The sequence below is a fragment of the Lacerta agilis genome, chromosome 6, assembly GCF_009819535.1.
Source record: "Lacerta agilis isolate rLacAgi1 chromosome 6, rLacAgi1.pri, whole genome shotgun sequence".
NCBI lineage: Eukaryota > Metazoa > Chordata > Lepidosauria > Squamata > Lacertidae > Lacerta > Lacerta agilis.
Window position 1 is genome coordinate 10268296 of NC_046317.1, and position 16225 is coordinate 10284520.

The 16225-nt window shown below is 43.5% G+C and overlaps 1 protein-coding gene across 1 annotated transcript in view; it reads left to right on the forward strand.

Moving 5' to 3' along the window:
* PLA2G4A (phospholipase A2 group IVA) overlaps positions 1-16225 on the forward strand; it is an 84321-nt gene that overhangs the window by 21791 nt on the left and 46305 nt on the right. Inside the window, exon 2 of the mRNA XM_033151387.1 lies at positions 9130-9259. Coding sequence (XP_033007278.1) covers positions 9227-9259 — 33 coding nt within the window. The 5' untranslated portion in view covers positions 9130-9226. The remainder of the gene's footprint in view (positions 1-9129; positions 9260-16225) is intronic.

Below are 16225 nucleotides of genomic sequence, written 5' to 3' on the forward strand. Positions count from 1 at the left end.
CCTAGCAGGCAGCCACCCCCAAAACCTTGCTCGGCCGGCACGCCTCCCTGCAGCTTTTCTGACGCTGCCGGGCGGAGGCGAGGGGTGGGGGCGTGACCCCAAGTGTCACCCCCTCCAGGGCGGTACCTGGGCCGGCCCGCCCCCTTGCTCCGCCTCTGAGCACACAGAAATGCCGTTTACCTTCCCGCCAGAGTGGTACCTGTTTATCTACTTGCACTTCGACGTGCTTTCAAACTGCTAGGTCGGCAGGAGCTGGGACAGAGCAACGTACCCAATGTACCTAAAAGGGAAAAATAAAGGAAAGTATGCTTCCTAGTTAATTTAGAATTGTGGAGTTGGAAGTGATCCCAAGGGTCATCTAGACCAGCCCCCTGGAATGCAGGAATCTCCGCTAAAGCATCCATGACATATGGCCAAGAAACATACACCCACCCCTTGGGTATGGGGAACTAGTTGCAAAGATCTTGGTTTCCTAGCTGGAATCACACACTGTTCCATTACTCCAGTCAATAGGCTTGCTCGTGTGTCATTTCTGTGTAGAAAAACGGAACAAATATTCTGAAATCCAGTTTAGACTGACCGCCATGCTACACCAGGAGGTGTAGAAACGTTTCTGGCCTGGGGGTGGCATTCACTTCCGGCCAGCCTCCCGGGTGCCCCATGTGGTGGACACAGGCAAAATTAGTTGGAGCAATTTACACAAATGTTCTCTTTTATACACTCGCATGCCCTGTTCTATTATTGAAGAAGCAGTTTGATAAATTTTAAAAATGTAACTGCAAGGCAACATTCCTAAACGCTTGGTTGAAGTGTTTTGGAGTTGAAATGATGCGTTTGTGCAAAATAGATTAAATGCTGGCCAAGAAAGCTAAATCCCGATTGTAAAGCAGTTCGTGAATTGTGTGAGCTGCTAGCTCCATACAGTGGTCCAAACAAAATGGCTGCCACGGGTTCCCTGCCTGTACCCGTGCAGTGCTAGTAGGTTTTCTGTCCAAATTGTGCAGAGAATGCTTGCCATCCTTTCCTTCACTCTTGGCACTGTTACTTTGCCCTTCCTTACAAATACCAAACCAAACTGAACAATTTCCACATATATCACAACAAAATCTAAAATAAAGAAGCAAGAAACCACCACCAGCAACGACCCTCACCCACCAAGAACCCCCCCTCCCCATTGTGTCACTTTGTTTCATCATTGGTGTCTCCCGGGAAGGCATTAAGAAAGCAAGGAGGGACGTGGCTGGTATATCTAGTCAGGGGATCTATTTCATAGGGTGACCAAGGTTGGATTAATTAGGGGAAAGCACTTAAAAACCTCCAAGTACTTAATTGTGCAATACCCTATGCAGCAGAATGTGAGAAAGCTGGGTTTATTATCGAACCTCTTCAAGAGTTATCAGTTAGTCATTAGCTGTGGCTGCATGAGCCAGTTGGACTGGTTAGATTGCATTCTCAAAGGATGATGGAAGACAAGTAGCCTTAAGGATCATTGGAGTTCATTTTTAAAGAAGACTTTCAACAGGACTGGACAACTTCTGGCCCACCAAGCCAAGTGCAGCCCAGCAGTTGTATTTTGTGGCCTGTTAGGTGTTTGGTACTCCCGATTTGTTGGTCCAAGGAAAAGGAATAGGTATAACATGAGAATTCGTGGGTGCCACGAATTAGTGAGGGAATTTCAGCAGAGATTTAAAATCACAAGAGATGCAGAAAAGTAAAGTGTGGGAATATAAGCTGTTAGACTCCATCTGGTATGCAGGCTGAGACCCTACCTGCCCGCAGACTGTCTCACCAGAGTGGTGCATGCTCTGGTTATCTCCCGCTTGGACTACTGCAATGCGCTCTATGTGGGGCTACCTTTGAAGATGACCCGGAAACTGCAATTAATCCAGAATGCGGCAGCTAGACTGGTGACTGGGAGTGGCCGCCGGGACCACATAACACCGGTCCTGAGAGATCTACATTGGCTCCCAGTACGTTTCCAAGCACAATTCAAAGTGTTGGTGCTGACCTTTCAAGCCCTAAACGCCCTCGGTCTCGTATACCTGAAGGAGCATCTCCACCCCCATCGTTCAGCCCGGACACTGAGGTCCAGTGCCGAGGGCCTTCTGGCGGTTCCCTCACTGCGAGAAGCGAAGCTGCAGGGAACCAGGCAGAGGGCATTCTTGGTAGTGGCGCCCACCCTGTAGAACTCCCTCCCTTCAGATGTCAAAGAGATGGACAACTACCAGACATTTAGAGGACATCTGAAGGCAGCCCTGTTTAGGGAAGCTTTTAATGTGTGATAATTTTGTATTTGATTTTGTTGGAAGCCGCCCAGAGTGGCTGGGGAAATCCAGCCAGATGGGCGGGGTACAAATAATAAATATTATTATTATTATTATTATTATTATTATTATTATTATAGACCTTTAAACTGTACCATTCAAAGTTCCTTCCAAAATTTCCCACTTCCCCTAGCATAGAAAAAGACCACGTTTGGTGAGTTAAAAATGGTTTACTTACAAGCTCTCAAAAGGTTAGTTTCATGTGCGACAGGAAAGTTGCGCAGCAGTAAAACCTAGGTTAGTTACAAAGTGGTGAAAGTTTCTAAATTAATGGTATAGGAACTCGATAAGAGTGGCTTGTGGTTGCCATATGGTCTGAGCTGGAGCAACCGGCTCAAATCTCTTTATATGTTCAGCTTCTCAGGTAGACTGAGGGTGAACAAAGGCTTGATTACTTAGTTCCTCCCAAGGTGAGGTGGACATTGCTAAGCCTGACAGGACCGCTTACTCTATGGTATTAACCCCTTCATGCACTGGTTAGATGTTGATTATATGTTTATCCAACACATTTAACTGCCGAGGAAGCGAGCTTGGAAGGAGATATTTCCTAAGATAGTCAGAACCCAGCGAGATGAGAACTTTAAGGCCGAAAGCAGTATTGGGCCTGGAAACATTGATAACCAGTGCATATTTTTCAGAATACAGAAGATATGGGTACAGTATGCTGACTCTAACCTGCCAATAGTCGAGCACTTTGTGCTAGCAGGACTTTCCCAACAATTTTCAAAGGCATTCTTAGGTTGAGCACAGAGCTGTACTGCAACCTGGGCATTTTATTTGTTTGTTTGTTTGTGTTATTGCATGTATGGCTCACCTGTCCTCCAATTTGCTAGGCTGAGGGAGATTGACTGGCTCACCGTCACCCAGGGATCTTCACTGCTGAGTGGGGATTTGAACCTGGGTTTCTCAAGTCCTAGTCCAGTGCTCCTAACCACTACACCACGCTGGATCTCACCACAGCATGAACAATATTGGCCGAGTTTCTGTTTACCTAAAACAGCTGTAGCTGGCACATCAGCTGAAATTGATAGAAGGTAGCCCAGGTTAAAATAGGAGCAGTGTGGAACCCAGCAGTTGAAACCATCAACCTGAATCTTGCAGGCGATTGTGACTCACCCATACCAGTCATATCGCCAGCCAACGGGTCTACTGAGTAAAGTTCAATCCAGATAAGTCAGAATTGATAGCAAAAGCACTCATTAGACCATTTGGCTGGGGATATGTCTAGTCTGGGTGGGATCACACTCCCTTGTATGGTTCACCCATATCCGATTCCAGGATTTCATCTTATTCTTGAGAAGATGCCAATAAGTTGCAATAATACTTCATAATGAATGACTACTATAAAGGCCATAGCCTTTGTTATTTTCCTTTTCCACTTATTCAAGGAACAGACATTTAGAGCTACCTAATGGAAATAACACAAGCTTATTTTTTATTATTATTGTGCATTCTGACCAAGGGTATCACATCATACTTCAATAGAAGCAAATATACAACTTCAAAGTAATGCCATTGTTGAGTCACAATGAACGGAAGTTCTGAATGACGCCTGACGTACAGAGCCCTTTCTTCCATTGTTGAGTTTTTACTGTTAGGAGAAAAAGTATTTAATCTCCTTGTGGCTAATTATCACTGACTTAACACCTTTGAACTGCAGAGTTTTACAACTTTTGTTTTCATTCTCACGGCAACCCTGTGAGATAAGTCACTGAGTGAGAGAGGTCAATCCTAGGTGGAAATTTGAACTTGGGGCCTGCACCACATACTACTGTACAGCCCATTGGTTCTGCACAATTGAATGAAGTCATCCGGTGTCTGTTAATTGTCATTTAGTTTAGTCTCCTAAGGTGACAATGTATAAGTGTGAAACATATGAATAGCCAGTTCTTTAAGAATTCATTGTGAGAGATGAGCGCCGCAACCCCATAGTCGCCTTTGACTGGACTTAATCGTCCAGGGATCCTTTACCGTTTTTTGTTGTTCAGTCGTTCAGTCGTGTCTGACTCTTCGTGACCCCATGGACCAGAGCACGCCAGGCACCCCTATCCTCCATTGCCTCCTGCAGTTTGGCCAAACTCATGCCAATCGCTTCGAGAACACTGTCCAACCATCTCATCCTCTGCCGTCCCCTTCTCCTTGTGCCCTCCATCTTTCCCAACATCAGGGTCTTTTCTAGGGAGTCTTCTCTTCTCATGAGGTGGCCAAAGTATAGGAGCCTCAACTTCAGGATCTGCCCTTCCAGTGAGCACTCGGGGCTGATTTCTTTAAGGATGGATATGTTTGATCTTCTTGCAGTCCATGGGACTCTCAAGAGTCTTTTTTTAAATACTTTTTACCTCACAGCATTAACACCCCAAGAGGGTCTTGCTTCTCCCACAGCCACAGCCAAGACAGGATATAAATGAAATAAGTAAATAGAAAATAAATGTTAATATTAAGTACCTATATTGTATACAGCTTGCCTAATGCATTTTCTCAGCTTTATGAGTAAAACTATGGTAGACTTTTTTTAGCATGTCGCAACAGCACAATCCTGTGCGTGTTTACTTGGAACTAGGTCCTTCACTGTGTATCAAGTGTGCTTAGAATTGCAGCTGTAATTAAATATTGGTAGCGCTACCAGAAGGGCGCTGTGGTCTAAACCACAGAGACTAGGGCTTGCTGATCAGAAAGTCGGTGGTTCAAATCCCTGCGACGGGGTGAGCTCCCGTTGCTCAGTCCCAGCTCCTGCCAACCTAGCAGTTCGAAAACACATCAGAGTGCAAGTAGATAAATAGGTACCACTCTGGCGGAAGGTAAATGCCATTTCTGTGCTCTGCTCTGGTTCGCCAGAAGTGGCATAGTCATGCTGGCCACGTGACCCGGAAGCTCTCTGTGGACAAACGCCGGCTCCCTCGGCCAGTAAAGCGAGATGAGCGCCGCAACCCCAGAGTCATCCACGACTGGACTTAATGGTCAGGGGCCCCTTTAGCTTTACTGCTACCAGAATCTAGGTAAAATGGCTGGGGAGGGTGAGCAGATGTGATATGTGGGGCACAGGTCATTATCTCCAGCGCCTGGAAATGTGTGTAGAAATGGCATGATATAAATATAATGGTCTGTTTTGTATAGCTGTTGATATTTCCTGAAATGCATGTTTGCACAATTTTGCATCTCGCCTTACTGCTTACACGGAAGATGCCACTTTATTTCCCCTTAATCTTTCCATTATTGTTTTGAGTGACGACTCTTTGCAACACCTCTGAACAAAGTATTTGCTGTTCAGACATCAGGAAGTAAAGCTGCATACATGGTGTCCCACGGCAAGTTTCAGTAGTATGGGAATACCAAAGCTACGTCAAGCAGGACTGTTCAGAAGCAATGACAATTGGCATGGGGTTGTCCTAAGAAAACAAGAAGATACAGTACCCTCTGTGGGTTAGACCAGGGTTTTTTGAAAGGAAAATTTAGAACTGCCCAGTGGTTATAATTCATGTGCAAAGTGTGTCATGATATAACACCTATGGATTTTCCTTATGTGCATATATGGTGGTACCTTGGTTCCCAAAAGGCTTAGTTGTTGAACAAATTGGCTCTCGAACGCCGCAGACCAGGAAGTAAGTGTTCCGGTTTGTGAACGTTTTTTCGGAAGCCGAATGTCTGACGCAGCTTTAGCTTGAGTGCAGGAAGCTCCTGCAGCCAATCGGAGGTTGCGCCTTGGTTTTTGAACCGTTTCGGGAGTCGAACGGACTCCTGGAGCAGATTACGTTTGAGAACCAGGGTACCACTCATGGTGGATAAAAATCAATGAATTTTTTAAAAAAAATCGGATTTTTTTATTTAAATCGGATTTTTTAATTTAAATCGGATTTTTTTAAAATAAAATGCTTTTTGAGGAAAATATATTACCATCCAAAGGTTATTCAATCATGAAATAAAGATTAGTTTTTTTAATTATGTAGAATAAGGATGTATATGTTTAATTTTTTTGGTAAATAAATTCCATTAATCCATTCACAATGTCATTTATGCTCTTCCAGGGGTTTTTGTAAAATTATTGGGGAGTTTCTCTGCCTACTAGATATTATCACATATGCTTGGTTTACTTTTGCAGTTCTCAAAACTGAATTTGACTCAGCAGAGATCACATGCCTCTTCTTCACAGCAAAAATGTTATAACATGAACAGTTGAGAAAAAGACCTTAATCCTATTGTTCTACAAACCTATGAATACAGAATCAACCCCTTCAGTGTTAAGTTTCAAGAAGTTCAGTGAATAGAATAGAAACAATATTTTTCTGATTGTTTGGAGTGGAATGGATCTAATAAATCTATTTAAATTGCTATTATTAAGCCTTGGTTGTCGAACCGTTTCGGGAGTCGAACAGACTTCTGGAGCAGATTAAGTTTGAGAACCAAGGTACCACTGTACATGCTATCTTGCTTAGAGTTACTTTCCATGATAATTCAGAAGCCTACAAAGAGTGGGAGGAAATCCTCAAAAATGGGTCTGTGTGTCTCTGTGGGCTCTAGCACAAGCCTGACTTTTGACGGGTAAGAAGTGCTTCCAGATTCCATATGGAGTAAAGAGGGATCATGGGAGAGTCGAGAACTCATACTCCCTAAATCCCTCTTCGAGGTCAATACATGGTGGACTTTTGTTGCAGTGATAAATCTTTATCTCCATTTTTCTTTTTGAAGCCCAAGTTCAATAATTTTATGCTACGGTGATACTTTCAGACATAAATGTTTCATGTAGCTTTGCCCCAATAAGATTCCTGTTAAAAATGCCATGTTGGATGTTTCTGACAATGCCGTCCTTATCATGACATCTCAGGAAAGGGCAGTCCATGTTCTATAATTGTTTCCTTCATATTACAAATAGTGGTGAATGCTCTGTGGAGAATACCAGTGGAGTCTGCAGGGCGTGCCTCTGGCAGGGTGAAGGAAAAACGGATATGCTTGTTCAGGGTCTTTCTCACATTGTTCCCAGTAGCTTTTTTTTGCATCACTTAATACTAATATTTGCATGGCTTGAATTCTTGAACTGTCCAAGTCTTCTTTTTGAACTGCCCATAAACATGGCAGGCACACCAGTAAACAAATGCAGCTGCTGACATCACCATATGATTTCAGGCTCTCTTGGCCTGAAAGCGAGATGAGTGCCGCAACCCCGTAGTCACCTTTGACTGGACTTAACCATCCAGGGGTCCTTTACCTTTACCTTTTACACATAGATCTGTCACTGTTGTTGGAGATGTGGTAGTTGGCTGCATGCCCCACTGGACAATGAAAACATTGTGTCAGGTCGGCGTTAGGGTTGCTCACGAGTAATCAGGCACGAGTCTCAACTGTCTATTAACAGTTTAATGGAGCAGACTATTTACAGTGCAGAGAACATGAAAACATGGCCATCCTAGTCACTCACGGAATCCGGGAGTGCCGCTTTCCGGCTGTGACCCCTCAACGTAAGAATTTCGGCACCCCAAAGCGCCGCCTCCCCGGTCTCCTTTTGACCCCTCTGTGCAACTGGGGCGACGGAAGTGGCATGCTCCCCTCAGAGCGATACTCATGAGGCGTGCTGGGGCTCTCAGCAGCATCTCCAGTGAGAGCCAGTGTGGTGTAGTGGTTAAGAGCGGTAGACTCGTAATCTGTGGAACCGGGTTCGTGTCTCCACTCCTCCACATGCAGCTGCTGGGTGACCTTGGGCTAGTCACACTTCTGTGAAGTCTCTCAGCCCCACTCACCTCACAGAGTGTTTGTTGTGGGGGAGGAAGGGAAAGGAGAATGTTAGCCGCTTTGAGACTCCTTAGGGTAGTGATAAAGCGGGATATCAAATCCAAACTCCCCCCTCTTCTTCTTCTTCTTCTTCTTCTTCTTCTTCTTCTTCTCCTCCAAGCCCTTGTCCAGCCTGCCCCTCCCCGCTGGAGGAAGTGCCGCTTTTCCCGCTTGAAGAGGTCTCACTACTGAGGGGGTGTCAGGGCTCTTGGTACATCAACAAGACCTCCCGCCCTGCCGAGGGCAGTTCCCTGACACCTTGCAATAGTTATCTCAGTTAATTATGAAAGACAAGTTAGAAATATTTTAAAAATAAATACAGTGGTGCCCCGCTAGACGAATGCCTCGCTAGACGAAAGGCATTCGCTAGCGGAAGGCTGCCCCGCAAGACGAAAAAGTCAATGGGCTTGCCTCGCAAGACGATTATTATTATTATTTTTAGCGAAAACCGCTATTCTGCCTTGGTGCTTCGCAAGATGAAAAATTCGCTATACGAAGACACTCGCAGAACGAATTATTTTCGTCTTGCGAGGCACCACTGTAATTGAAATACTTGCAGGTATAGTGACTACCTTTGAAAAGCGGACAGCTGAATTCCCTGCATTTTATTCAGAGTAAGCCCCAATCAAATACACTGGGGCTTCCTTCCTTCCCACTATGCATGCTTAATTTTACACGTTGAATTCCATAAATTCGAGGCACTGGAGATCAACGCTGGAAGGCTCTTCCCACCTTAGTTGAACTGAACTTTGAACTTTGCAAAGCCCCCTCCCAACGAAGAGAGAAAAATGAGGTGCTGGAACACACACCTGTCCCTGTGACTTTTAAACTAGCAGCCCGAAAGATGGCAGGTAAAGTTTCAGCCTGTAAGCCCAAACTATTGTTTTTGCTCGTCTTCCCTTAAAGCCAGCAGGAAGTTGGTTTGGCACAAGATAACCTTATTTTTGGTGGGTGGTGCATTAGGTGCACGATATTATGTCTGGAGATTGGCTGCAGAAATAAAAAGAGTTAAAACTTTTTTTCCCTGGCTTTTTAAATTATACAGCCCTTAAAAGACTGCGTGAGCCCAGTGTGAAAAGAACATTACATCGGCAGCTGATAACATCGTCCACTGCCTGTTTCAGGCTGTTACCGAAACCAAAATGTCTTCTACAGATCCTTATCAGCAAATTATGGTGAGTTGATTAGACTTTCTATTCCCAATGGTCAGGATAAACTGCGGCTAATAACAATGGCATTAACTACAACAAATTATTTTAACGAGGCTTGCAATTTTAGGAATTGTATGTATAAGCATTATGCACTGTTGAGTTTGGGCGAGCTAGGAAAAATTTGAAAAAAAAACTTGACGTGAAAATATTTTAAGTGCATTGAGTATGGAATTTTTCCCCCCCAGCTGGCCTCAATTCATGAATTTCTGAAGATAAGGGGATATAAACTGTGTAAAAAACACATACCATAAACTGATACGTTTAGTACGATAAATTATGTACCAGCGTGTAACTAGGTAACTAAAACTTTAATTACAGATTAAACTGATTAGTTGAGGGGCTGAAAATAAGCAAAGACTTCAGGATTCTGGCTTGCTGTTCACTTTTCAACAAGACAGTTTCTCCTCTGACAAATTACGGAAACTAGGCGCGGAAGGCTTGTATTGAAAACTTGCAAATGACCTTCCTTCAAGCAAGAAGAACCAAAGGCAGAGAAAGTTGAAGGAGCTCAACCGCAATAAATAGTTGATTTCAGATTTCAGAGGTGTAAAATTTCTTGAATTGTTGAAGCTGTGGAAAAATACCTGTGCCTCAACCATGGGTGTAGTCAGGAGTTTCGTTAGGGAGGGGGCAGGCCAGGGGCGTAGCAAGGTAAATTGGTACCCGGGGGCAATTTTTTTGGTCAACCCCCCCCCCCCCGAGGCATGGGAAGGTCAGGTGGTACCCGGTGCGGAAAATTTCTTGTCAACCCCCCCGTTGATTCCACCCCCCGCAGAATGGATTTACGTTATTTCATATTTTCTTACAAAGGAATAATAACAAATAATAATAATTAAAAAAACTTTTATTTATATCCCACCCTCCCCGGCCAAAGTCGGGCTCAGGGTGGCTAGCATCAGATACATAACATTGGTATAAAAATCAAACAATAATTAAATGACCTCCTAAAAACATCTCAAAATCAAATTAAAGTCTAATTAGATGGCTTTCCACAGGGTTAGGGTTGGGAACAGTAAGTGCTCCACTGAACTGAAATTTCAGCCTTCATGACATAGGAAAACGGCCAAGTGAACAGCTATTTTGGTGGAGGAGGGTCAAGATATTAACCGATATACATGAAATTTCATATATAGCTATATAATCCCTAGTATAGTAAGATAAGACCTTCGGAGCAGGCATTAAAAAAAATGTTCCTTGATAATTTGTCAACCCCCTCCCCATTATGGAACACGGGGCGGACCGCCCCCCGCCCCCCTTGCTATGCCCCTGGGGCAGGCCTTTTGTTAGCCTCAACGCAGGGGGGGGGTGATGATATTTTTGGGAAAAACCAAAATATCAGCTAAACTTACTTATGAACCCTGCACCCATTTTACTGTTTTAACTACTTAAATGGGTTATTTTATTACTTGGTTGGAATATAAAATTGTATTTGGCATACAGGCAAAATCGCACAAAGCCAGAATCCCCCCCCCCCAGAATGACCACAGCCAGTGCTGAGTGGGACTTGCCCCCTCATGCAAGGTAGATAGCTTTTTAAGCCCCCCCCCCTGCCTTGCTTACCAGCTCTGGGAAGGTCTCTGGAGAACCTCTTACAAGTTTGTAGAAATCTTGTGAAATCTCGCAGGAGGTTCTCCAAAGGCCTCACATTATCTTCCCAGAGCCCAGTAAGCTAGGCGGGGGCTTTAAAATGTTCTCTCTGCAGCAAGAAAACACTCCACAAAAATAGCTTTTCCCCTTGAAAATCTCTCCCCCCCCCCTAATTGTTCTGGGGCCTTTACAACTCTATGTAGTTGAGACGTCATTTTACAGACTTGATCAGGAAACACCGCTTAAGATTGTGAGGGATGCCAGTTGAGTAAATTGGTCAAAAACCAATTAGAAACTAAGCAGACAATCCTTGAGTATCTAAGGCTCTCCCACTGTCCATTACTCAACTGGCTGAACAAGAGACTCCAGCAAGTAGCGCAAATCGAGTATTGTTTATGGATTTTAAATTTTTAGTTAGGGCAAAATGGTTTGGTTTGAGTTCTGTTTTCTTCGGTTCAAGTCATTGTGGGCAAATACATTTTAACTTTTTTTTACTGTGGAAATTAGTAATTCATGCCCTTAAATGCAGGTGTACTTTTGCTGAAATTAACACGTGGGTTCTTATTTTCCCTGAGAACTGTACGAAAATATTAGCTGTAGTATATCCAGATTCTCTGGAAACAGCTGGTAGCAGGAAAAGAAAGCAGCGTCTGTTCAGAGGTAGCGGCCAGATTATTCATCATAATGCTGAACTAGTGAGGGTGCTAAAAATACTTTTCTGTGCTTCCTTGAAGTGATCCTTTATCATCTCTGTGGCTTTGGGTTTCCCTCCACATACAGTCACATCCTTTTCAGTGAGTCTGCTGCAGTGAGGCTGTAAAAGCGAGTATTTCACCACTCTGTGGCTTTACCAATGGCAGTCACATGTGTGCATGTTTGTTTGTTTGATTGATTTGGAGTGAGGAATGGAGGACGAACATGATCATATTAGAAGTTTGCGTGTTTAGACCTTTAACCTTTAATTCAGACAAGACTCATAATTTTGGTTTGGTTTTTGGCAGAATATAGGCCACAACTTTATTGATTACAGAAAGTGAGTGGTTGCATAGGCTCTGGTTCGACGAGCTCCCTGCACAATGGTAGTGCTGACCCAGGGCACCAGCATAGGTTAGCCTAGGGTGAACACCTGGAACAGTGGAAAGCCGGGGTCAGGCTAGTCCACCACCCAGATGTCCCCCTGGACTCAGGCACGGGCACAACCCCTCTCAGGGTTGACCAAACCATTGAGTCCCTGGATTCCTTTACCGGAATACCCTTCGCATAGGGATGGCTAGAGCGTTCTGCCACCCCTATCACCTGAACCAGAGCCTATCCACAACCTTACAAGTTGTGACGATTTGCTACGCAGCAGGTGAAACCCAAATGGCAACAGCCAATCAGCCAAGTGGGGAAAATTCCTGCCGTGCCCCTGTCCCAACGACAGACGACACACGGCGGCATATCAATTTCAAGCACAAGCCCTAAATACAGGGAGAGGTGGGTGGGTGTTCTGATGCACTGGCCCAAAGAGGAAGCTCAGGGACACGTGCATGGGCTTATGTAGGTCCCTCGATCCCTTTCGCTAGCGTCCCATTGGTCTGATTACACCCAGCATCGAGGGACCTACCAATCGGGTGTTGTGGCTATCCAATCGGACCCACCCACAACACAGGGTTTGGTTGCCAGGTCGCACCGCAACATGTGCCCTCTTTGAGGGAGGACACGATTATTCCCGTTGCAGGTTGTCATGAACTAGTAATCCTGCATAATGGCTTGCATCTTTTCTGAGGTAAGCTACTCCTGCCACCTCCTGGATGAAAAGTGTCACTCGGCATATTTGCATATCTGAAAGATTTACAGTGTGCTCAATAAGAAGCAGCTTATTGTTTTATTCTTTTTGAGGTTTTCTTTCAAGCGAGTGATAAATAAACGTTGTGATATGAAACAAATAAGGAAACGACTGGTGCCAGGTAGACAGAGTCAGGATACCGAACACATAATTGTTGTTGTTGTTGTTCAGTCGTTCAGTCGTGTCCGACTCTTCGTTACCCCATGGACCAGAGCATGCCAGGCACCCCTATCCTCCACTGCCTCCCGCAGTTTGGCCAAACTCATGCTAGTCGCTTCGAGAACACTGTCCAACCATCTCATCCTCTGTCGTCCCCTTCTCCTTGTGCCCTCCATCTTTCCCAACATCAGGGTCTTTTCCAGAGAGTCTTTTCTTCTCATGAGGTGGCCAAAGTATTGGAGCCTCAACTTCAGGATCTGTCCTTCTAGTGAGCACTCAGGGCCGATTTCCTTGAGAATGGATAGGCTTGATCTTCTTGCAGTCCATGGGACTCTCAAGAGTCTCCTCCAGCACCATAATTCAAAAGCATCAATTCTTCGGCAATCAGCCTTCTTGATGGCCCAGCTCTCACTTCCGTACATTACTACTGGGAAAACCATAGCTTTAACTATACGGACCTTTGTCGGCAAGGTGATGTCTTTGCTTTTTAAGATGCTGTCTAGAGAGGAAAATAGCCTTTTGAATTATTTACCCAATACATGGAATCTAAGGACGGGGCAATATGACTCTCAAGAGTCTCCTCCAGCACCATAATTCAAAATAGCTAAAGCTTTACATGGTAACAACAACCAACTACTATGAAGTACAGTCCTGGTCACCACCGTCAAATAGCATTAAAAGGCAGAAATTTCAGTGAGTTCTGTTTTCGTTATGGTCCCTCGCAGCTACTTAGGCCTGCATTGTGCTGCAAATAAAGCGAACCTCTGCAATTGTTTTAGAAATTGTCACATGTCCGATTTACAGCTGGGGCATAAGAAGAATAGGAATCCTTAAAAAAACAAACAACATCTTATTATCGGCATGCAAAGGACTGATTTTACTACAGCAGCTCATGTTTTGTTAGCCCCAGAATGGAAAACGAGCGAAGTCCCAAATAAAGAAGAATGGCAACTTAAATTGATGGAATATGCACAGCTTGCAGACCTAACATATAGAATAAGAGAACAAGAAGAACATACATTCAGAGAAGATTGGAAAAAAATTATTGAATATATGGAGGAAAATGGTGTATATCTGAAAACATGGGCAGCATTAAGATGAATTCAACAGTGTAAATAAGTTTTGATGGATGTTATAATGGCATACTGAATGGTTTAGTTTAAATAAAATATGCAGGGATTTATGTTGAGCAAAATGAACCATCGAAAGAGAGGATGGGATGTCACTGATATTTTAAGGATGGTTTAAGTGAATATTCTAAAATGTAAAACAGAAATTTAATAAAAATTATAACAAAAAGGACTGATTTTACCAATACCACTAATCCATCAGTTTAGCAAATAAATCAGCTCTTTTTGGCTCCTCCAACCCTCAGCTGTCACCTATTAGCAACTGTTCCAATTGGCTGGAGTGAACTTTCGGGCCACTCAACTGGCTTCTTTGACAGACCAGCTCTGATTGGCTCCCCTTCTCCCTGCCTGTTTCCATTCGAGCTACTCATTATTAAAAACAAATTTAAGAATTGGTTTGCTTGTCATCCTCTTCCTTCTCCAGACCTTTTCCCTTTTGTGCTTTGACTTTTAGGTTGTGGGCCTGCAGTCAGGGATAACTTGACTGTTACTGTCTATTACTGGGAACCTTTTGGATTCTAGAGCAAAGCTTTTAAAAGTTTTAAAATACATAAATAAATGTAACCACTCTTATGCAAATATTTTTTTTTTTTTGCAGTGGTAGGTTTTCCTCACTCTGTGCATGCAGATGGGTGAGGCATAGTCTCCAAATCCATATAAGTTAGTGTGAGTAGAGAACCAGGATGGTGTATGGATAAATGAATGCAGGAGAAGCTATTTTCAGTTCCAGAGTAATGTTGAGGTCTCTGAGTTTATTCTCTCTGAGTTTAATTATGCAGTATAGCTGGAAGAAAATTGACAGTTACCATTCAGCAGAACCTGTATTTATCTAAATCTTATTTGCAACAGAAGCATAAGCCTGCAGGGCACAATCCACCTTTTATACTCACTGTAGGGGTAAATGGTTGCATTTTCCTCTGCCTAACCCTGGCATAAATGTGTGTGTGTGTGTGTTGGGTGTTTGTGTGTGATAGGATTGTGCTCAAACCCTGTCTTTAAAATAATAAAAAAAGTTTTTGAGTTCCTAAGACAATAAACGGGAGCAACAGGAGTAAATATTTATAGTAGACCAAAAGAATAAGCTTAAGATAAACAGGCTGAGAAAAAGGAAGCCTGTGCAGGAGGAAAAGTGATATGATTAAAACAAGAAGTAGAATGTTCATGGAAGGTTTGGATGACATATAAACACAGAAAGCTTATTCTGAGTGTGATGATGGATCCATGTTGCGTTCGTCTACTGAGCTATAGCCCTTCCTCTCATGAGTACGCACCAGTCAGGAAGCTAGACAAGCACTTTGAATCTTGAAGTCTTCCTGAAGTCTAGATTGAGTGATGATCTTCCATTGTTGTCAGTCAAGCGAAGTCTTGAGTACAAAAGTCTTCATAGATGAACTTGACTTCTCGGGTGTCTGCATTTGATAAATGAACGTTTTCAGAAGCAGGGAGAAGTATTCATTTTACACATTCCCGTGTTTGGCCTCAACAGAATACAGCCTGGGTGATTTGTATTACCTTTGTACGGTACCTGAAGTATGCAGTGTCTTTTTCTTCATCAAATTTAATATATGAACTGTCTCCTGTGGTAGTTCACACTGAATTCTACCCATTATAGAAATGTTTATAGCTTCTGTTAGCTTGGTAATCTGATGTAGCAACACTTTGCAGACAGTCCATTTTGCAACGAGTTCCTTCTTTAGGATTTGAATGAGTGTTGTGATTTCTCACCCTATTAGGAGTTCTGTTGAGCTATAGTCAGTAGCTATTGATTGTATTGAGTTGTCACTTAAAATAGCAATAAGTGGGAAATTCTCTCTGCCTTACAGTTTGTGCTTAGTGAGGGCTAGTGGTAATGTGCCAAGAGTTGGAAGATGCATAGAATGGCTGAAATTCTACTGCCATAAATTGGTTTGCATGGTTAGTCCAAGCTCTTCTGAAAAGCCGAAGTAATCAAATATTTTCTTCAGTTGTCCAACATGCTATGGCAGGTAATGTCAGGCAAGGGGAGTGTCTCAGTACTTGAATAGTACGTAATCCACAAAAAACCCAATAGTGCAGGGCTCCAAGCTGGTAGCCTTTCCCAAAATTTATTGGTAAGGTGTAGTGATGAATGGTTCCTTTTCTTCAGATGTGTCAGCAAAATTGTTTCTATCTTGTTGTTGTTGTTGTTGTTGTTGTTGTTGTTCAGTCGTTCAGTCGTGTCCGACTCTTCGGGACCCCATGGACCAG